Source organism: Macaca mulatta, chromosome 2 (assembly GCF_049350105.2).
Source record: "Macaca mulatta isolate MMU2019108-1 chromosome 2, T2T-MMU8v2.0, whole genome shotgun sequence".
NCBI classification, from domain to species: domain Eukaryota; kingdom Metazoa; phylum Chordata; class Mammalia; order Primates; family Cercopithecidae; genus Macaca; species Macaca mulatta.
Window position 1 is genome coordinate 109,256,216 of NC_133407.1, and position 22,072 is coordinate 109,278,287.

Here is a 22,072-nt window from a genome sequence, read left to right on the forward strand (position 1 = left end):
TGCCCTTATAGGAACTTGAGAGAATAAAAAAGATTCAAGAGCCACTCCTAAATAACATTGTGCAGTTAGGTGCAAAGAACACAGCTGAGTTTGGTTTTTATTTTTAGATACTGCGGTTCTGACGCTCTGTCATGGGAGTCCCAGTGGTGCTGAGCCTCACACAGGACAGCCTCACTAGGACAATTATGGAGCCTCCCCAGGTGGGAGCCTGGACAAGTAGCTTTGCGTGGACCTGTTCTGGTACATGTCTTAAACGCCCACCCTCCTCATCACACACAAATGCCTTGTGTGGAGTAGGAACAATATAATGAATTAATATCTTTATAAACATTTAAAATTAATTATTTCTCAAATATGTACTTCATGTGTCAGAGTTCAGCAGTTAGAAAACTTCTAGAAAATAAAGATTGCCAACCTTGAGCACTGGGACATTACTTCCTTTGGGCAGTGATGTTGTCCTGCTATCTATGGGCAGCCTGGGGGACTGGTGGTCAAGGAAGGAACTGACTAAACCAGGACTGGACACCAGTGTTTTTCCCAGCTTTGATGTCCAGGGCTTTGGCCTTGTGAGTTGCCCTGGTTGCTTCCTGAGAGAGCTGAGTGGCTATAACTTCTTCCATTTGCCCATTGTCGTTGTTGCCGAGAGTCCTGAGCAAGGAAGGAAGCAGCCCACAGTGAGCTCCTTCCCTTTTGGTCTTGTGGACCTTCCCCCAGGCCATCGCCATTGCAGTATGGCCATTATGGGTGGCATCCTGGTTTCTGTGATGGTGTTGACTTGAATACAGAGCCAAGGCTGTCACGAAGCATTAATGAGTTGACACCTTTGGACACCACCACAGTCTTTCTGCTTCATCGATGCGAAGCTGTCTCACACTTCCAGATAGTTCTGTGTTTGCAATCTTTGAGTGGGTTTGCTTGGCTTTCCAGTTCTAAATTGGCCTCACAAGAACTGGAGCTTCTTGTGGGGTCCAGAACAAAGCACAGCCGAAATCATCCTCCAGCACCAGCCTGGCTCCAGTGCCCACAGATCTCTGTCCCTCACTGAAGTTGGCCACTCCAACTTCACCAGAGGGTTCTTCTCCTATATACTAGTCAGGCTGTCTCAGTGTAAGGTCTGTTTGGGGGCTCCCTGTGACTTTGAAAAAAGAGAAGCAATCATGGGCTCCAGCACCCACACCTTACATGTTTTAGATATTCAAAAAAAATCTTTCCCTCCATTCAACGAGTAGTCACTGATTGTTTAGTCACTGTGTGTGGTTAGTAAGTACCACAGCCTTAGACTTCCCCTCCCAGCCGAAACACACCATAGTGCTTCTGCAGTAAAGTCTCTCTCGCTCCCCATCTCATGTGCTCCTCTCTTCCAGTTGAGATCCCTATCCAACATGCTCCTGGAACAATGAGCTAGTTCTCTAATCATTCCTACATGATTGGAACAGACAACCCAGACAGCAAATGACCCATTTAATGCCTTTCTTTGACTTTTATATTATCAAAGCCTAAAAATGACATGCAAATATGTGTCTTTCCAACAAGTGATTCCTTATGAGGTCCTCTCCACATATTTACTTGTATACGCTCAATTGCGGCACCACAAGCTAAGCAAAAAATCTCTATGGTCATATGGAGATGCCTCAAGAAAGAACTTGTAGGGAGTGTGGTCAGCACAGGCCCTCTGGTTGCCAGTTCTTCAGGGCCTGCCTCTGCTGCAGAGCCGCCCTGCCCAAGCCAGGTCTTCCCAGGGTCACCTGTCTCTGGTGCTTGTGAGACAGAGAATAGCGTCATCTCAGTCCCATGGTGGCATTCTGATGGGCAGAATCCACTCCAGGGCACTTTGCCAACACACCCTCATGGTGCACTGGCACTGGAGGGAATCAGCAGGCCCTTGGCTGTCACACGTCACCATTTAGCCTCTGCATGACATGGTCAGTGAGTGGGGTGCTGGCCAACCTTGTGCCTGTCGGTCTTTTTAGCCCCTGGTCCTTAGAACAAAGTCTGGCTTGGCAAATGCTGGTTGACTCTCCAAAGCCAGGGCTTTGTGGAGCCTTCAGGGCAGTTCGAGTTCTCTTTCTGCCCAATCATGCTTCTTCTCACATCCCTCCACAGGCATTGATTCCTAATAAACACCTGGCACCCCAAACTCCATCTCAGTACCTCCTTCTAGAGAAGTTGTCCTGCAACAATTTTCTCACCAGGGGCTGCCAATTCCAAGAGCCCACCTAAGGCTGGATGGGTAAGAACACTGGGTATGTAGGAGATCCATAGCGTGGCTGGGTGCCAGTCACAGAACTCCTCTGAGAAGGCTGAGAGCATGGGTCCTGTCTCACTATAACCTAAGCATTCAGCAGATATGCTTGGGCACCAGCTGCATGCCAGGGGCCCCATGGTATATGAGACAGTCACGATCTCTTCCAGAATATTGCTAACCCTGATTTACAGAGGAAGGAGCTGAGCCTCAGAGATGCTAAGTAACTCATCCGAGCCCATGCAGTTAGTAATTGGCTTTCCCTGACATGGTCAGACAAACCAGCCCTTGCTTTGGAGGGTTGACCGGCATTTGCCAAGCCAGACTTTGTGCTGAGGACCAGGGGCTGAAAAGATGGACAGGCACCGGCTTAGCCAGCACTCCTCCCACTGACCATGCCATGCAAACGCTAAATGGTAACATGCCACAGCCAAGGCCCTGCTGACTCCCTTCTTCAAAAACGCACATGAGGGTGTGCTGGCAAAGGACGATGGCGTCATCTTCACAGAATCGAGAAGGTTCCTAGCTGCTACCTCTCCTAGGCTCTTCCCTAGATACATATGGCTGTGGAGCCTTAATTCCTTCATGAAGAAGCCACAGATTTCACCGGAGGTGTGCATGTGCAGGTCCAAGGACCTAACACCTGGGCCTAGGCATGCGTCTGAACCGCAGAATTCCTGCTGTTGGCTTTCCTCCTCTCCTTGCCCCATTCCCCTGCCTCTCCCTTCCCTGGCTCCTCTCTCTCAGATTCAAGACCCATGAATAACTTTTCTGGGCCCCGTACAAGGTGTGGCTTTAGGTCAGATTCCCTGTGTGGGATCCAGGTGTTACTCACTACTGTCCCCACGTGACCCCAGATCTCCTCTGCAGCCAGTCGGATGATCTCAAGGGGCATGCTGGCCTCTCAGGTTGGCTCATGGCCAGTGGTCTGCAGGGCTGGTTTCCACCCTGGCTCTTCCTCTCTGGGTCTAGGTGGCCAAGCTTAGGCCCCAGTCCTGGGTCTGCCTGGGCTGGGGCTTTCACCAGACCCCAGGCTCAGATCTGAGGAGCTCTCCCAAGCCTCCCCTGCCAAGGGACTGGCATCTCCTTCTGGGAGTCACCCTCCAGGCTTCCCTGAAAACCTGTGGCTGCTGCCTGGATTCCCTGGCCTGAGGATGGCCCTGCCCCTGACCACCTGGGTAAACACTGTGCCTGCTCCACCAGCAGCCCTCGCTCAGGCCAGGCTCTGTGGGCAGGTAGGTGCTTCAAGCAACCTGTCTCTTCCTGCGTCTGCTGCAGCGTCCTTCTGCAGACTCCACTTTCTAGACCTCAAATACACATTTCAAGCACGTCTGAATTAGGTCATCTGGAAATTTCTGAACAGTGTAAACAACCCTCAGTCAAGAGCTGGCGGAAGCGTCCCTTCTCGTATTAAAAGGTACTATGGCAATTGCTAATGTGACTCGCTGCGTGGGCATGGCAAGATGACGTGGCAAAGTCCCAGAGTGCCAGTGAGAGCCCCATCATCGTCCTGTGTGGCACACTGCTTGTTCCTTTCCTTCACAGCACTCCTCTCATTTGTAATTCCCTAGTATTCTTCTTTCTACTGATTGATCCTCTGACTCCTGCGTTTGGACCCTCAGCAACAAGCAGCCACGGACTGTGCGTGTTCTTGCTCACATATGTCTGCCCAGCAAAGGTACAGTGCCCAGCATGCAGCATGAGAGCTGCGTCTCTAGCATTTGCACGATGTTATGACAGTCTTTGAGGCCAGAAAGAGCTACAGCAATGGAAAATGTTTGGAGACTTGGAGAGTTAGGCAAGAAAGACAGGGACTGAACTCTGAACAGCTGCAGACAGTGAGTCAGCTGGGTGGATTAAGGATGACCTACAGGAAGCAGGGGAGAAAGGAGCAACAGTTTCTTTGATGCTCCTCCCATCAAAACATGGGGTTGATGTCCCCTTTCCTTGAATCTGGGTGGGCTCTGGGTTTGCTTGACCAGTGGAATTTGGTGCAAGGGATGCTGTGCCAGTTTCTGGGTACGGACTCAGAAGAAGCTGGCGGCTTCCACATCCTGTGCCATGGGAGGCTTGCTCTGGAAGCCCTAAGCTGCCATGTCAGAAGTCTGCCCACCCTGAGACCACCGTGCTGGAGAGGCCACAAGTAGGCCCAGCATTTCAACTGTTGCTGTAATTAGCCTCATTCAACATTTATTGAGTATTTAGTACATGCTGGGCACTGGGCAAGGTGGTGAGCAACTGCAGACACAGGTGTGGTGCTCATGAAGCTCACAATCGCAGACACAAGTCACTCCATCACAGGAACAAGCTGAGGGTTATCAGTACAGGATGCTAGAGAGTGTGACAGGGGACTCTGATCTGCTCTGGAAAGGGGAGGCAGGGAAGGCTTCCCTGAGGAGGTAGCGTTTGAGCCGAGAGCTGAAGAATGGACAGGAATGACTATAGGAAGCAGGGGAGGAGGGCGGCGCATGCCAAGGCCCTGCAGCACTCATGCCTGTGGAACAACACTGTCAACTCTCTGGTGAAGTGTCCATGCATGCAATTGATCTAGGACTTCTCCACTCATGTTCTTTCCTTTTTAAACTTTTTAATTACAGAAATTTAAAAACATACACAAAAGCAGAGGGAATAGTATTAATGCAGGGGTCCCCAACCCCCGGGCCACAGACCACTACTGGTCTGCGGCCTGTTAGGAACCAGGCTACACAGGAGGAGGTGAGTGGCAGGCAGGTGAGTGAAGCTTCGTCTGTATTTACAGCTGCTCCCCATCGCCCGCATCACCACCTGAGCTCCGCCACCTGTCAGATCAGTGGCGACATTAGATTCTCATAGGAGCACAAACCTATTGTGAACATGCAAGGGACCTAGGCTATGCACTCCTTATGAGAATCTAATGCCTGATGATCTGTCACTGTCTCGCATCACCCCCTGATGAGATCGTCTAGTTGCAGGAAAACAAGTTCAGGCCTCCCATTGATTCTACATTATGGCGAGTTGTATATTTATCTCATTATACATTACAATGTCATAATAATATAAAGTTCACAATAGATGTAACATGCTTGAATCATCCCAAAATCACCTCTCCACCAATGCTGCAGGTCCATGGAAAAATTGTCTTCCATGAAACTGGTCCCCGGTGCCAAAAATGTTGGGGATGGCTGGTATAATGAACATCCACATACCCCTCACCCAGCTTCAATAATGATTAACATTCTGTCCAGTTTTGGTTTCAGCTACACTTCCCAATTTTCTTTCCTTTCCTCTTCTTTGTTTCATCTGCTCCCTCCCTTCTTTTTCCTTCCTTACCTTCTTCCTTTTAAAAAAATGTTTCCTGTAGTATTTTAAAGCAAATGCAAGACATCATGCAATTCCCCTAAAAACTCATGCTCTTATCCTTATAAAACCCCAAATCACAATTTTAAAAAATTAAAATAAGAAATGGAGACTGGATGGACTCTTCCTCTGTGTGGTTAGGCCACCACTCACCAAAGGAACCAGAGGAGGGACAGAGTCCCCTGGGGATAGAGCAGCAAGCTGGGAAAGGCCTCATGCTGTGGGTGGCACTTTCTCAGTGGGGGTAATCATCCAGGTGGCTCAGAATGCTCTGCAGAGGCTGATAAAGGCCTCAGTGAGCTCCAGGGTTTCTCTTGTTCAACTTTTGGGAACCAGGAAGTCTCTAAGGACCACAGGAAAACTGATGTTGCCTGAGATGAGGTGGGACCATCACCCCTAATTCTCACAGGTGTCTCTGAGCCAGGAAAGTGATCATCAGAGTCAAATGGCTAAAAGAAGAGCCATTGGTGATTGGAGGGTTATGAGTGAAAGGGAAGTCAGATGGGAGAGGAAGGTAGGGGCACTGTTCAGGTGCAGACGATGAATTTTGATTTATTCCACTTCAGGAAGATTTGTAAGCGGGGTGTGGCATGATCCAATTCATGTTTTAAAGATCTCTAAAGCCCCCAGGTGAAGAAGGGTGGTGGCTGGGGATTAGGGGCGGTGCAAGGAAGCAGGGAGGCCAGTCAGGAGCTGTTGCAGTTGTTCAGGAAAAAGATGATGGTGGCGGAGTTGGAGTGAAGGTGGTGGTTGTGGTGTAGAGAGATGGACGGTTTTTTTACTTACTCTGGGGGTAGACACAATGGTGAAGGTTAGAATTGAGAGAAAGGAAGGAATCAAGGATGACTTGGGTTTTGAATCTGCACATTTGGGTGGCTGGTGGTGCTGCCCCTGGGAGGGGAGGATCCGCAGAGAGCAAGACCGGGGATGCTACCTGGAAGATGGTAGCCATGAGCATGGGAAGAGCTGAGGTCAAGAGAGAGTGGAAGCTGGCAGCGACCTGACTAGGAGCAGCTTCCCAGGCATCAACAAGGCAGACTGTGATTGGCTGAGGAGCAAATGAATGGAAAGTGAGGATGTGGAAAGAGGATGCGTAGGCGAAACTTGTGTTAGGTTTGCTGTGATAAAATGTCAGGAGTAATCCAATAAAACAAACAAAAATATTTAGATGATCTCTTTTTGGCCCATTTGTAATTAAACGAAGGAAGTGATTCTAAGAAACTGGCTTGTATTTAATTCAGCTGTGTCCTGGTAACTGTTGCCACAAAATTTGGTGTTATAAAAACAATAACCATTTTATTTTATTCACCATTTTGAGGGCCACAAATTTGGAAGGGACTCAGCAGGGCATATCTAGCTTGGCATCTCTCATGTGGCTGGAGTCAGATATTGGCTGGGGCTGTGGCCATTGGAAAGCTTGACTTGGAGGGCCATGCCCCAGGGCCAGTAGTTAATGCTGGCTGCCGAGCAGGGCCCCAGCACATGGCTGCTTCAGCAGGGAGGGCTTAAGGTACTCAGACCTTTTACATGGCAGCTGGCTTCCCCGTGCAAGAAAACCAGGGGGAAGTTGCAGGTCCTTTTCTGACATGGCACCAGAAGCCACACAGTGTCCCTCTGCTCTTCCACTGGTCAGAGCAGTCATAGGCCAGCCCGGAGTCAAGGGAGTCAAGACTCCACCTCTTATGGGAAGGGTGTCAGATAACTCTGGGGCCATGTTTTAAAATCATCAAAGGTGGCTGCTCTGTAAATTAACTCATCTTTCAATGACCCCAATCACTCAGTCCCCCAACTTGACTAGTTGACTAATGCCCAGAAGGAAGCAAAAGAGCCAAGAGAGTAAAAGGGATGGGACAAGGTGTGGACGTCTTTCTCCATGATAACAGCTATCACATTTTTGAGGCACAGAGTAGCTAAGTGACTTGTCCCAAGCCAGGGGAAGTAGGTAGTGGCACCAGGAGTTGGATCCATGTCTTTCTGATTCTAGAACCCAACCTCTTAGAGGCTGTTGTACTTTCTCCCCAGTTGAAGTTCAAGCACTGATGTTCCAGTGGTCAGTTTGCACCATATGATCTGGATATAGCTCTTCTCACAGAGGCCCTGAGTCAGGAGGACAGGGGGCCCTAGCGGGGCCAGCCCCTAGGCAGGGGAAGAGGAACCCTGGCCATATTGTGGTTTCCTCCCAGGCCCTCCCTGCTCATGGCTTTATGCCGTTCGGCTTGGCTGGTGAGTGAGTCACCCCTTTGGTGAATGCAGAAAGACATCAACAACTGTGTACTGACTCCAGCATATAGGAACTGGGCATTTGGTTTTTTACTGGGAATCTGAGACGGCCGTAAGATGACGTGAATGTCTTTTTAGAAATTAGTTTTCACAGTTTAAAAGATAAACTGAAACCTAATAAAAATACTTCATACGACATAGAAAGGTATAAAGAGAAAAGTAAAAGCATCTTATTCCTGCCACCAACTCCAAAGCCCCACCAGCTCCATCTGCCGAGGCAGCCAGTGCTGTGTCCAGCGTCTTTGTCAGGAAATGTTGCGTGGGTGTGAGTAGTGTCCATCACATAGTCTCCCAGGGTGCCGTCATATATTGCTTCAATCCAACCCACTTTGAACAAACTCCTTCCTGTTTTTTTTGCTATCACAGACATTGTGGCCATAAAGAGTGTTGTGTGTATTTTTGTGTACTTGTATGAGTGTATCTGCAGGAGAAGGCAGATGTTTTACTGAGGATGAAAATTGAAGTGGAAATATGTGCAAGAAGGGAAGATTATCTGACTCTTTGGTAGAATTATTACGAAAATGGTCCTAATTCTCTACCCCTCACTGTCCCTGTGCCCTTTATAAAGTGACCTTGCAGTTCCTCCCATCCAGAGGAGTCCCTCTGCCCACACCTGGAATCTGGGCTGGCCTGTGACTTGTTCTGACCAACAGAACACTGTTGAAATGATGCGCCAGGTCTGAGACTGGGCTTTGCGAAGCTCGGGCACTTGTACTCACTCTCTTGGAAACCTGCTCAGCGGCCATCTGAATAAGCCCAGGCTATCCTGTTGGGGTCAGGGAGACCACGTGGAGTACAGCCAAGTTGTCTGGCCAAGACCATCCTAGACTAGCCAGCCTTCCTTTGACCAGCTGACCACAGATGTAGGAGTCAACCCCAGCCATGATTAGCCAATGAGCAGCCAACCCTCAGACATGAGGGAGCACAGCCTCAAGGCGTAGCTGACCACAGACAGACAAGGGAGTGAGCCCACCAAGAGTCCAGAGCCCCCAGCCAACCTGCATATTCGTGAGCAAAATAAATCTTTAGTAATTTAACCCACGGTTTTGAGGTTGTCCAACTTCAAATAACGCAGAACAATGTAGCTTTATTCTGACAACAGGTAACTGATACAGCCTTTTGTTTTAACAATCATAGTAAAGGTCTGAAGGTCAAGGGCTGCCATAGCAAATCCTGGTTTATGGAAAAGTTTTTTATAAATCATCAGATAATCTATATTCAAGTAAAATGAGAATGGTTTAGAGAAAACCATTCCTACAGCTGTCTCAGCATAACGCAGTAGCAGTAAAATGTTCTGTAAATGGTTTAGACTTACCATCTTCCCTGGGTCTTGGTTCCTCATCTGTAAAAGCAGGCTGACTTACGGCAAGAGCCTAGCAAATTATACAATTATACAAATTAAACAATGCTACTATCATTACTATTAACAAACCAGTGCTGCAATGAGCTGATCTTTCTCTTGTTTTTCATGAGGACCTGCCACAACCCAAAGATCCTTAACTTCTTTTTTTTTTTTTTTTGTGGCCTCATCCACACCTTTGACAATCTGACAAAGCCTATAGCCCCTTTCTCAGAATGTTTTAAAATGCAAACAGTAAAATAAAGGAATTACAAACCAATTAAATTGAAATACAATTCTCCAAGTATTAAAGCAGATATAGGAACTAGTAATACATCTGTCTCTTTACTAATGCATTACATAAAATCTATCAGATCTAATGACAACCTTCATTTCAGAGTGGAAATAAATATAAATGATATTTTGAGAGTCTGCAGAAATTGTCATGTAATATGAAAATATCTGCCATTTCTACTGGTGACAAAGTGACAGGTCTTGCTAACACTAGTGTGGCGTGTTGTCTCTATTCATAATTGAAGGAAGACTTAAATTTTAGTTAGCAGTTAGGGTAAAGATGCCATTTTTCACCCACCCATTTTCAAAGACCTTTGATTCTGTGTATGGACCAGCTTAGGAACTCCTTCTTAACCTGACCTCCCCAGCCCATACCCCTGGATACTTTCTCCATTTCTTAAAATTTGGACATGCATGGAACTCTTCTGGATTTGGGGAAGGGGATGTTTTTCCACTCACAAATGATCTGCCAGTTGGCACCAGACCCCTTGAATAAAAATATAAGCCATAAAAAATTTATGGTTGTAAACCATTTTACCCTTAGAATAGTTTTATACCAGGGGATTCATTTAGAAACATCCTCCTCTCCAAGACTGAAATTTCCATCATTGCACCCTAGTGCTTGGGCTAATGGATTTGAGGAAGATGGTCTGGTTCCAAAATTCAAGGATTATTGGGAGACTTAAATTAGGAGACAGATCAATTAGTTTATTTCCTCCTTTCCTCAAGTTCTAATCAAATCAGTGGTGACGCAGCAATGCTCACCAGGACCACTTGCTCCAGCCTCACCTGGAGGACCTGTGAATGGACCAGACCTGATGAACCAGAATTGAAATGGGTGGTGCCCACGGATCTGCATTTTTTTTTTTTTTTGAGACAGGTTCTCACTGTGTCACCCAGGCTAGAGTGCAGTGGGGCAATCACAGTTGCAGCTTCAAAATCCCAGGCTTAAGGGATTCTCCCACCTCAGTCTCCCCAGTAGCTGGGACTAGAGGCACCTGGCTAATATTTGAATTTTTTTGGTAGAGACGGGGTCTCCCTATGTTATGCAGGCTGGCCTCGAACTCCTGGCCTCAAGTGATCCTCCTGCCTTGGCCACCCAAAATGCTGGGATTATAGGCGCGAGCCACCACACCTGGCTGGATCTGCATTTTAATAGGCCCTCAGGTAACTAAAGCAAGAGAAAACCTTCTAAGAATCTCTCTGCAACTTCCTTTTATTTACGGACACCGAATAAATGAACAGTTGACTCCGGAGCAAAACTGAGCCCTGGGTGAGTCTTGGGCTTTTCCTGATCGCTCAATACCTGAAACTTTCATAACCAAAGAGGATGGGGGCCTGATCCAGGACCAGTTCTGGTCTCCCTGTCCTTCTTCCGCTGGTCACCTTCAGGGCATGAATGTGTGGTCCTCTTTCTGAGACCACCCAACAGCTGGGTGGCGTCCCTGCTGGTGGAGAGGAGCTGCCTCTTCCAAGACCTTGGGTTCCACATAGGAACCCTGTCTCTCTTTCACAAGCCTCGTGGGAGGACTGGACTGAGGCTGTTGCCCCAGTTGCTTGTGAAAGCATGCAGGGCCCTGTTTGTGAAAGCTTGCAGGGCCCTGAAGCCACCTCCGAGGCGAGGAAAAAACTGGCTTGTCTTCTCACCAGTCACTGCCTTTGGTGTCTGTTCCCTCAACGGTCCAGGCTTGCTTACATTAAAGTGCTGCCTCCCGCAGATGCACTGGGCAGCTTCAGCCACACCGACACTGTCATTTCTCACTGCCACTTTCTTCCGATGAGGAAGATGGCTTCTGCTAACCAGCCCTGGGTCCAGCCCTCCCTGCAGCCTTTGGGAAGGCCTTTTCTATTGCCCCACTTTTCTCATCACTTCTTTGCTCTCCTATCTTTTATCCCCGCACCCCACCCCCACCGTTCTCCCTCACCAGCTTTCCTTTCTCAAGCCAGGGAGAAGACAGCACCTGCCCCACTGACCTGGAAGATGGATGTTTTGGCCTCCCAGAAATGGCTTCCTTCTCTCCTCCGAGGCTCAGTCAGAGTCGGCCTTGGGAACAGAAGGCGGGGGAGGCCTCCTGAAATCACATTTTCTGTGATGATTCTATGGACCCACAGGCCTGAAGACAGACCTGTTCTAGAAAAGAGGGCTTCCTTTTGGTAAGGACACTTACGCATCTCAGGTTTTGTTCATTTTTTAGCTAAAAAAGACTTAATTCATTCCAGGCTTCAGATGGGGCTGTCAACTCTGAGATAACCTCAGTGCCAGCATGGTGGGAGGCGTGAGGAAACCACACTAGTCTCCGACCTCCCCAGAGCTTGCAGGGTGGGGGCGGGCGAGGAGGGGACACACATCAAAGCCCAGAGGTTGGCCATCACCCTTCTGCTCGCGTTACCATCCTTCTTCAGAAACCAGCCGGTGTGGGAAAAGTAAAAGGCTGACCTTTCTCTCACCCTTAACCCACTTTGAATGTCTTTCATAATCGCTATTGCTTTCCCCCTGGCTTTTGAGGCTTCAGCTTCAACTGCTGTCTCAAAAAAAAGTCCGTTTTCTCATCTTGGGCTACTGGTTTCACCATCTGTTTGCTCTTCAGATGTGTGTGGGTGGCAAGAGATTTTTCCCACGCATCTTCAAACTGAAAGGGCTGACCTTGCTGTGAGGAGCTTTCTGAATCACCCGGGAGTCTCTGCATCCTCAGCCCTCACCCGGCAGCCGTGGCAGGGAGGGGAGGGGCACCTCTAAGTGCCACAGAGTCTGCGAACACCGATCTGGGCCCAGACTACCTGGAATCAAGTGGAGGGCTTGGAAATCCTCCAGCAAAGACTTGGGTCATCTTGAGTTACTCTGCAGTTTAGCAGGGTGGGGTGAGACGCAATGGAGGATTTTGACCTGGAGGTCCCCAGATCCCAGCCCCAGATGCACAGCACACACATCTACGTGTGTCTCAACTGTTTCTTGCGCTAGCCCCCAGCCCATGAGACCCCCAAGCCTCAGGAAGGACTGTTGTATTAACAAAGAAACTCTCTGGCCGTGTCATTGGGGGCAGTTGGAGTAACTATCTGCCATTACTTCTACCTGGTTACTAGACAGAGACTTGATTTGAGGGCACCTTTTTATTTTTTTGAGACAGGGCCTCACTCTGTCACTCGTGGAGTGGCACGATCTTGGTTCACTGCAGCCTCTACTGAGTGGGACTATAGACATGCACCACCACACCTGGCTAAAAAAAATGTGGAGATGGGGTCTCACTGTGTTGCCCAGTGGTCTCGAACCCCTGGGCTCAAGCAATCCTCCTGCCTTGGACTCCTGAAGTGTTGGGATTACAGGGTGAGCCACTGTGCCCGGCCCGAGGGCACCTTTGACATAAGAGGGGGTGCAGGGAGTGGGACTAAGTGACCAGCTATCATTGCCCATATCTCCTCCTGCAGGCCCACCCTTTCCCTTCTCTGCCACCAGAGTGTTTCAGGAGCCTCTATTCCTGGCACAGTTAGTTGCCAATGGGAATGCTGATGACTTTTTGGCTGACCCAGGGCACTGGGACTGACCCGTGAGGTCAATTCAGTGTTTTCTGAGTCCTTTCCTGCCTGGCATGTTGCTCAATGCTGCGGTGGGGAGGGAAGGGAGGAGGGAGATGAAGATAAAGATGAAGGAGAGAACCAGAGTTACAGAAAATGTGACTTCTTCCATGGAGTAAAAGATTGAAGCAGAGGTCAAACGAAAGTCTGGCAGCAGGAGAGGGCTGGCGGAGGAAGGGCAGTGAAAGGGCGGTGTGGGGAGGTGTTCTTTTGAAGCGCAGAGCACTCCGCGGACACAGCCCTGGTCATCCGTGGAGTGGCGGTGTGAGGTGAGTGTGGGTGGGCTGCCCAGCCTGAGCTCAGTCCAACATCCAGCACTGACCAGGACACGCCCCTCTGGGCCTCTGTCCAGGCTCTTTGCTGACCCAGCCAGAGAAGGGTATGCGGGAGTGGGAGGGCTGACTTCTTCCTCTGCCAGCCATCTCGGCCTGGAAGTCTTGCCCAGCTTTGTACCTCATATTGACTAATCGTGGTTTTAGGCCATCCATGATGCTTCTCCCCAGCCCCATTGTTCCGGTAAACTCAGAAGTCTGTTCTTTGTTCAAAATGCTCTGTGGGTGCCCTGGGAGATCTGGACATTTGAGCTGAGGGCTAGAAGCCCATAGGGCACAGCAGCATGGACTGAAAGACAGGCTGTCTCAGGCAGGTCTAAACACCACCCTCACAGCAGGCTGGAAGTAGCCAGGTGCCAGGCCACTTGGAAACTTCCCAGAACATCTGCTGGCTAAAGTCCCCCTGAAAAGCCACCATAAAAGATGCTTTATTTCCCAGCAGCACAGCTCAGCTCCAACTCAGCTCTGGATAACTTTGTCATGCACTTTATATCCCCCAAAAATGAGAGACAAATGTCTAAATGTCATAGTGTTTACTTTATTTAAATCCTGAGGTTAAAAAATAAAGTATTTCCACGTGGCATAGCAGACACTATAAAATAATATGCTTAGGGATACAAAAGTTTTCCACCCCCATTGTGCAGGTGGGGTGCTGGTGTTTGATGTGCTTCTAGATAATTCTTTGGCAGATAAGAATGAATTGGGGTCCCAGACCCACTATCCCGTAAGGCCACATGAATTGAGGATTAATCAATTAAAGTGCAATTCCAAATGTTAAGCCTTCCAAATGAGGCTTGGGAGTTGCTCTGCAGCCACCAGAGGCAGAGTGTCTCTGGATAACATATGTCAAGCAGCCTTTCTTTTTTTTTTTTAAATCAGAGATGCCTCCTAAAATTTCAAGATGTACTTTATTATTTTAAAAGTGCTTAAGAGGAAAGAGAGAATTATTAATTCAGTCTCTCCTGTTTCCTTGGAAGAAACGTAATGAAATGAGAACTTACTAAGGTTCCCCTACAAAGTGCTTTCTTGGTAAGTGTTTTGTAAACAAGAATGGCCGTCTCCATGGTCTTTGTGTACATGACCATCCTTGGTTCTCAGCATCACGAATGGCTTCTCTCTGCTTTAATTTCCAACACCTCTGAGCCAAGGACAGTTTCTTGGCCTAAAGAATTCTCACATGTAGAATCATGTGCACTTTAAAAAATGAAATCAGGTACACTTTTAAAAATGAACCTTCTTTAAAATTTCATCAGTGGACATCCAACCATATTACAAAACACAGGCTCTGTGATTTCATCCCCAAATGGGGATTTCCTTTCATTTGGGCCTGAAATAGTTTCACCACCTTAGACGATAATTTTAAAATTTCCAAAACACTATTTATTTTTGAGTTATATGATGTGGCTTTTCATTTCTATTTTCCAAACCCTGTGGAGTTTTTCAGTTCCCGTGTCTTTGCCTGCTCTTGGTCCAGCCCACCTGGAGTCCAGTGTGTTGAGGTCAAGCACTCTGTAGAGTCCACTTGGACCTGGAGGACACTTTGTGCCAAACGTGCCTCCTTGTTTGCGGCTAAGTGCGTCTGACAGAGGTTGGCATGTTCTTGAAGGTGGTGAGTGGCTTCAGTGGCATGATGAAGAAGGCATCTGGTATCGATATGAAGACGTGACTGTTATGCAGAGAGATGAGCCATCAAGGGGCTGCCCACCCGCCCCCCACCCCCTTTTTTTTTAAAGAGTGATCTGGGATCCCAAGGACGCTTCCTTCTGGCTGATTTCTAGTGTAATTCAGTCTAGCCAGGGCTACCACCTGCAGCAGTGCTTCTTCAATTGTTATTTGCATTTTTTAAAAAGTACCCCAGTCCTTAATTCTCAGTAAAGTTGGGAATCTGATTAAAATCAGAATAAAGCTATTTATAAAAGCCACTCTTAAATATGCCAAGATGTTCTGTAGCTGCAGAGAGCACAGCAAACTTGAGCTTGAACAGCAACCTAACAAAATACAAATGTCCACCCAGCACAAAAAATAAATTTGCTAATGAAACCACATAGTTAGGAAGTCACCTCGGGGCACGGGGCAGTCCTCCGAATGCAGCAAAGGCTTTCTTTGAACAATGGCAGTCAGCGCTGAAGGTGGTGCGCACGAGACACCCAGCTCTCCTGGAGGAGTGGTTCTGGGTAAGCTGCAACTGGTCTTCTGCTGTGGTGAGTGACATGTTCAGAAAGGACCTCAGATGGAATGTCCCGGGCCCCAAACCTGTCAGCTACTCAGTGAATGGTGGTTCTTGTTGCATATGGTGCCAATGACACTTCAGAAGGTCATCAGCTTGGCCAGAGTCTCCGCAGTATCCTCAGAAAGCTAAGCACTCAAAGATTCTAGATTGCTCTGGGTTCTCTTTCATTAGTTTCTTTCTTACAGTGAACAGGCTGACTCCTGATTATCTTTTGCAAGAGGCTGGATGGATTCAAAGTTAGCATGATTTGCTCTGAATCATCTCAGGCCATGTGGCATGCCTGTGAGGACAATCATGAGGCCAAGAAGAGTCGCTGGGGGCCTGGCCACTTCTATTCCAATATTAAACATGGTCAGAGCCTTGGCCAGGGGAAGATGATTGAGTACCTGATGGCTTTCTGCCAGAAGAGGCTGCTCCAAGAAAGCCAAATGCAAGAGGCTCAGCTTTTCTCTGGGTAACCTCTTTGAAAGGTTCTATTCCCCATTCCTTATGCCTTGCTTCAACTGACTGAAGTACCCAACTCTCCTGTTTAAAGGTCTGAGTCCATTCCAGAAATGACTCCTTAGCTGTGGCCCCACAATAGTCCTCTTTGCTGGTGGTGAGGCTGTGGCTGCTGGTGTGTGGTGGGTTTGGGGTCTCTGTTGGACTTCGCCTGGAGTTCCTGACCCATTCTCAAGCCCTCAAAACCAGCCAGACCAGGGTTATGACAAAGAGAAACTTTGGGAAATGTGTGACTGGACTTGGGTCACAAGGCTAGCTGGAGGAATTGCTGGGCCCAGCTCTCAGATTCTCAGATAGCCTGCCTGGGGCTCTCTCCCCTCCAAAGTAGGACCTTTGTCAGATGCTCTGTTCACCCAGGGAAGAACCTGGGGCCTGACTGCGGGCAGCTGGTTCCATGAACAAGGAACAAAGAGCTGTCCAAGGTGAGCTATCTGTTGTTGGAGAAGAAAAGGACCACAAAGAACAGGGAAGATTAACTAATTCTTGTCTGGGAACAGGCAACAGGATCTCTCTGCCTCAAGGGGGGATGTCTCCTGGAGGTCAGGTGCGGGCTGAGCAGCGGGAAGTGGGCAAATGGGCTGTCGGGGAACCTGTCAGGAGGGGAGTGGGGCCCAGGGATCCATCATGCCTCTGTTTACTCTGTCACTTTGGTTTTTAAGTTATCAAAGACTTTTGTTAAGAAGGCCCCAATGTTTGAAAGTGGTTCTAATCCTGGCTATGATCATTAGTAAACACGTCTGCAGGCGGGGCAGAAGTTCTTATTTATATAAACAAATGTGGGCCATCAGCTGAGGAGTAGCTCTAAAGCCAATGCACAAGCCTGCTCTGTGGTCACGACATCCACACTGGCTGGCATTTGGGCATTAGATGTAGTGTACACACAGCCACCGCAGGCCCCCAGTACAGTGGGTTTTGTTCTCGGATTATCTTTACTTCTGATTCTTAGGGCAATGCTTTGAGCTGTGGAGAGGCCTGGCTGAGTGAAGGGCTTTGAGGACAGAATCACCCAGACAAAAGGGCCAGGAAGAGAGTACAGCTTAGAGGCCCCTCCAACACTGCTGAGTTCTGGAGCAGCCTCCAGCTTACTGGGGCAGTGAGGGACAAGAGCATGACTGGAGGAGGCTAGTCAGGATCTCAGGAGGGTTCCCTGGCACCCTGACTCACGCAATGGCTGTGTGCCTCCTCTTCCCGGGAGTACCTGAGGGCGTCACAGCCACAGGGCATGGCCAGGGCACCCAGCTCAGGTATCCAAGATGCGGGACCCTGGTGGGGCAGGGCAGAAAATCTCTCCACAGGCAGAAGTTGGGATCACCCCTACCCGTGAAACTCTCCACAGGAGGCCTAGCGCCAACCGTGCTCCCAGGAGAGGCTGACGTCTGGCAGAGCATCCCTTTGGGTGTGAGAACAGCTGGGTCTCTACTTAATGGAAACATTGCCTGAGCCCTTCAAAGCCTTGGGGGCTAAGAGTGGCCGGTGCAGAGTGCTGAGCACAAAGTGCTCCCCGGACGCCGCCTCTGAGGGGCAGCCCAGGGGCCTCTCTTCCAGAGGGGCAGAGTTGATGATTTTGGAGCAGCCGACGTTTTGAAAAAATGCTTTATGTGACAGGTGAGGAAGAGTAGTGTTTCCTGTGGATGAAGTGAAGTTACCGAGGTGCTGAAGCTACAGGAAATCACTTCCATCGTAGATCACAGGCCGATCAACCGTCAAGTGATAAAATACCTTTTTAGAGACAAACCTGAAGAAAGAGAAATGGAAAAGGAGGGTGTTACCTGAGAGCTGAAAGTCTGAGGCGTGGCAGCTGCTGCTGAGGCCTCTGTGGTCTCTGCAGTGACCTGGTCGGGTGTGGGTGCTGGAGCCCCGTGCCCCATTTCCTGTCTGTCTAGTGGAGTTCTCTCCCTGTGAGGGTCAGGAGGTCTCGGGACATCACTGTGGACTCTCCTGAGGCTTGGGTACAGAAATGTCCTTTTGGTCACAGGCTGTGAATGTCACCTTCCTCACCTGGCTGCTCTGAAGCAGCTGGCGGTGGGGACTGCACAGTGTGTGTATGGGGGGGGTGAGGAGCAGGCAATGGGAGGAGGCATATGGCGGAGGCCAGCACGGATTTTTTCTGACTTGGCAGCTAACTCAGTTCTGACATCCATAGTTTGGAAATCTCAAGTAGGTTCCTGAGATGACCTCAAGGCCAGAGTTTATCATGGCACCATGGCCACCTCCAGGGGTAACTGGGAACCTGCTCAGGCTTGGGACGGTGCTCTGCCCTCATCATACCTCTCCTTGGTCTCTCCATCAGTCCACAGTGTGGCTGCCATTGCAGAGTAGGAAATGGAGACTCAACTAAGGGCCGTTGGGGGAAGAGCAGAGCTTGGGCCTGGTGGTCCCCAACCCATTCTCCTAACCACTGCCCTATCCTGTTCAAGAGGGGCTGGGGCTCATGTCCACTCTTGGGGTAGAGGGTGGCTACAAAGAGAGCTCTCTGGCCATGACAGGCCTATGCCATGAGGTCCTGCTAACTCCAGGGGTGCTTTCATTTCCGCTTGGGAGTGTAGGGAGGGGCAGGAGGGGGCGAGGTGGGAAGTTCATCTTCCGACCCCTCCTGTGGTGGGCACTCTTGGCCACAAGCCCTGGCAGTTCAAGGCTTGGAGGTGGTGAGGGGATGACATAGCTTTTCCCTAGTGTCCTGTCTAGTTATTCTGCTAAGAGCCAAGTACTCATGCTGGGGATGTGACCAGTAGCCCAGGACCTTGCTCAGAGACGATGTGGCCAGAAACAGATTGGGCAGTTCTCTCTAAAGAGCCGTTCCAGTGAAGGGGTCTGTGCTGCAGCAGAAGACATAAACAGGGGCAGGTGCCCAGCAGTCCTAACCACCCTTGTCCACATGATTGGCTGCTCAGTCAATGCTGGTCCTCTCTCCGCTCCCCTCCTGCTGTCCCTCTGACCTCATCTCCCTATTCCCATTCTCCTGTCCAGCTTCTCTCCCATCTTCTAAACTATACACTCCTGAACCTTAGCTGGTTCTCAGAGTGCTTCCCAGAGATGGCACCTGCCGCTCCCACCACATGGCCAGGGGCTTCGCGGTGTAGTCTCGGGCCTGCTTATCTCAAGCTCTGCCCTTCCTTCTTCTATTCCTCCCTTTCTTGTTCATTCATTCATTCAGTCCTTCCATTGTATTTCCTGAGCCCCTTCTTTGGGCAGGGCAGTGGCAGGGCAGTGGGAATCAACATCAGAGAGAGGGAAAGGACACCCTGGTTATTAAGAGTTCAGAATGGCCAGACCGCCTGTTTCAGATCTGGCTCCACTACTGGCTGTGTGACTTAAGAGTGTCACTCCTCTACCCCTCAGCAGTGACATGGAGGGATTCTGCAAGCATGAGCCCGTGTGCCACAAAATATCTAACAAACACTGGAACACCATGGCAGAGTGGTCAACAATCAAGAACGATTAATAATAAGTTACTGACAAATAATTTGTTTCGAGTGTCCACCTCTGCTCTTGAGAAGAGATGGAAGAGAGGCCTGGAGACGTGGAGCTGGTGCCTGAAGTGGCCCTACCTTGAGAAGGTATTGTCGAAGATAAGCATGTAGATGCCAGGCGTGCGAACCTTGAGCTGGCCCTGGATGTTCTCTTTGTGGGAGTTGCATCGGGTCGTGGGAATGAGGACCTGGGAGGGAAAGCAGATAGGCAAAAACATCACAGAGGCCGAGAGGGCCCTGGGCATCCTCGGGGAAGACCTTTATTTTTGGGGAGAAGGCTGAGTGTGTTGCCCGAGGTCACAGCTGAGCAGGGCCGGAGCTGGGACCAGCCCCAGTAGTGGCACAGTGCCATCCCACACCCCGAGGCTGTTGATGACTAGTGGCTATGAGTTTCTTCCAGAATCATGATCTGGTCAGCACCCTTAAGGAGTGATCCCCTAGCCTTGAACATAGAAGATGCTAGAACACTCCATGGGCTAAAGGAGAAACCCTTTTCTGGCTTCAGGATAAGAAGCTTAGTCTAGGTGGGATCCACCTGTCCAGCTGTCTCCTGTTGGTCCTGGTGCTTCCCTTGGGTCTCACAGGACAGGCTGAGACCTCCTTCCAGATAACAACCTTCCAGGCACAAAGCTGCTGGGCTCACTCTCCTCCAGGCTCAACAACCCTGGCTCCACCTAGGCCTGTCTACTGGCTGTGCTTTGGCTGGTCCCTGTGCCCCAGGACCCTTTCATCTTCCTGCACCTGCGCGTCAGCCTCCTATTCACTTTCTGCCTTCCCTGAGAATGAGAAATGAGTCCCAGGAGACAGTGATATTGATTTTTTTCAGACGATTTTTGAAGGGCCTCACTGTCAGAGATAAAATCTGTGCAAAGGGTGCATGCTAGACAGGGCCAGGGCTCCGGGGGAGGTCTTTGAATGGCTCACTTCTTCCCCACCAGGGCAGGCTCTTCAACCTACTTCCCAGCTAAGACACAGGCCTCATTTTAAAACTGAAAATATGCTAGGAGATAAGGCAGAGCCAGCCAACATTTTTTTTTCCTTTTTTTTTCTGAGATGGAGTCTTACTCTGTTGCCCAGGCTGGAGTACAGTGGCATGATCTTGGCTCACTGCAATCTCTGCCTCCCAGGTTCAAGCAATTCTCCTGCCTCAGCCTCCCGAGAGTAGGGACTACAGGCGTCCACCACCATGCCCGGCTAATTTTTGTATTTGTAGTAGAGACGGAGTTTCACCATGTTGGCCAGGTTGGTATTGAACTCCTGACCTCAGGTGATTCGCCCGCCTCAGACTCCCAAAGTGCTGGGATTACAGGTGTGAGCCACCATGCCTGGCCAGAGCCACCAACATTTAAAATTTCTTTTTTTTTTCTTTTGAGATGGAGTCTCGCTCTCTCGCCCAGGCTGGAGTGCAGTGGCGCGATCTCGGCTCACTGCAACCTGTGCCTCCTGGGTTCAAGCAATTCTCCTGCCTCAGACTCCTGAGTAGCTAGGATTACAGGTGTACACCAACACACCCAGCTAATTTTTGTATTTTTTTTTTTTTTTTTTTGAGACGGAGTCTCGCTTTGTCGCCCAGGCTGGAGTGCAGTGGCCGGATCTCAGCTCACTGCAAGCTCCGCCTCCCGGGTTTACGCCATTCTCCTGCCTCAGCCTCCCGAGTAGCTGGGACTACAGGCGCCCACCACCTCGCCCGGCTAGTTTTTTGTATTTTTAGTAGAGACGGGGTTTCACCATATTAGCCAGGATGGTCTTGATCTCCTGACCTCGTGATCCGCCCGTCTCGGCCTCCCAAAGTGCTGGGATTACAGGCATGATCCACTGCACCCAGCCCTTAATTTTTTCTTTCTTTTTTTTTTTTTTTTAAAGAAGTGACTAGCACCTAGAGGATCTTGTCTTATAAAGTGTCCCTAAGCCTTCCATTTAAGACTGACTACACATAAATGGTTATATGGACCAGAAGGTCTACAGACGATGGAAGCAGCATCTTAGCAACTTTGAGTTCCTAATGAGGTAAACTTCCCCAGAAGTGACCATTTTTATTCTTTACAAAATAAAATGTAGCTTCTTTTTCAGAAATACAATTTTTATTACATTCAGTTTTTATTTTTTCCTATTAAACATTTTTAACTTGTACAAAATGACTGAATCCAAAATAGTTGTTAATATAAGGATGCGATTACTTTCTCAACTTAATCTTGAACACAGCTGCATATTTCTCAAAACTCTACATGTTCCCAAACTCTACACAGTTCCCAAAATGAAGCGAATTCCCGCAAAGGGCTCTGCTCTCAGGAATCTTGTGGTTTAATGGCGATCACAAAGAAGAAAACATTCAATTACACTGGGGTGAGAGTCCCATGAGGGGAGAACTGGCAAGGGGTGCCATTCTAGCCCCTGGGTGGGAGGCAGGAGGCCGAATGCCAGAGGAGACTTCCTGGAAAAGGTGATGCTGAGTTAGGACAAGTTAGCCAGTGAGAAGGG

At 49.2% G+C, this 22,072-nt stretch overlaps 1 protein-coding gene and 1 long non-coding RNA gene across 4 annotated transcripts in view; both read right to left on the reverse strand.

The window, feature by feature from the left end:
- LOC144339135 (uncharacterized) overlaps positions 1-11,757 on the reverse strand; it is a 66,966-nt gene extending 55,209 nt beyond the window's left edge. The window contains exons 1-2 of the long non-coding RNA XR_013413835.1: positions 11,466-11,757; positions 9,174-9,231 (exon numbers count right to left, since the gene is read on the reverse strand). This is a non-coding gene — a long non-coding RNA (uncharacterized LOC144339135). The remainder of the gene's footprint in view (positions 1-9,173; positions 9,232-11,465) is intronic.
- Positions 11,758-13,911: 2,154 nt separating this feature from the next.
- Positions 13,912-22,072, reverse strand: part of FYCO1 (FYVE and coiled-coil domain autophagy adaptor 1) — a 77,695-nt gene continuing 69,534 nt past the window's right edge. For all 3 annotated transcript variants that reach the window (XM_001114357.5, XM_077992296.1, XM_015131145.3), the window contains exons 17-18: positions 19,673-19,782; positions 13,912-17,859 (exon numbers count right to left, since the gene is read on the reverse strand). In XM_001114357.5, coding sequence (XP_001114357.3) covers positions 17,784-17,859; positions 19,673-19,782 — 186 coding nt within the window. In that variant the 3' untranslated portion in view covers positions 13,912-17,783. The remainder of the gene's footprint in view (positions 17,860-19,672; positions 19,783-22,072) is intronic.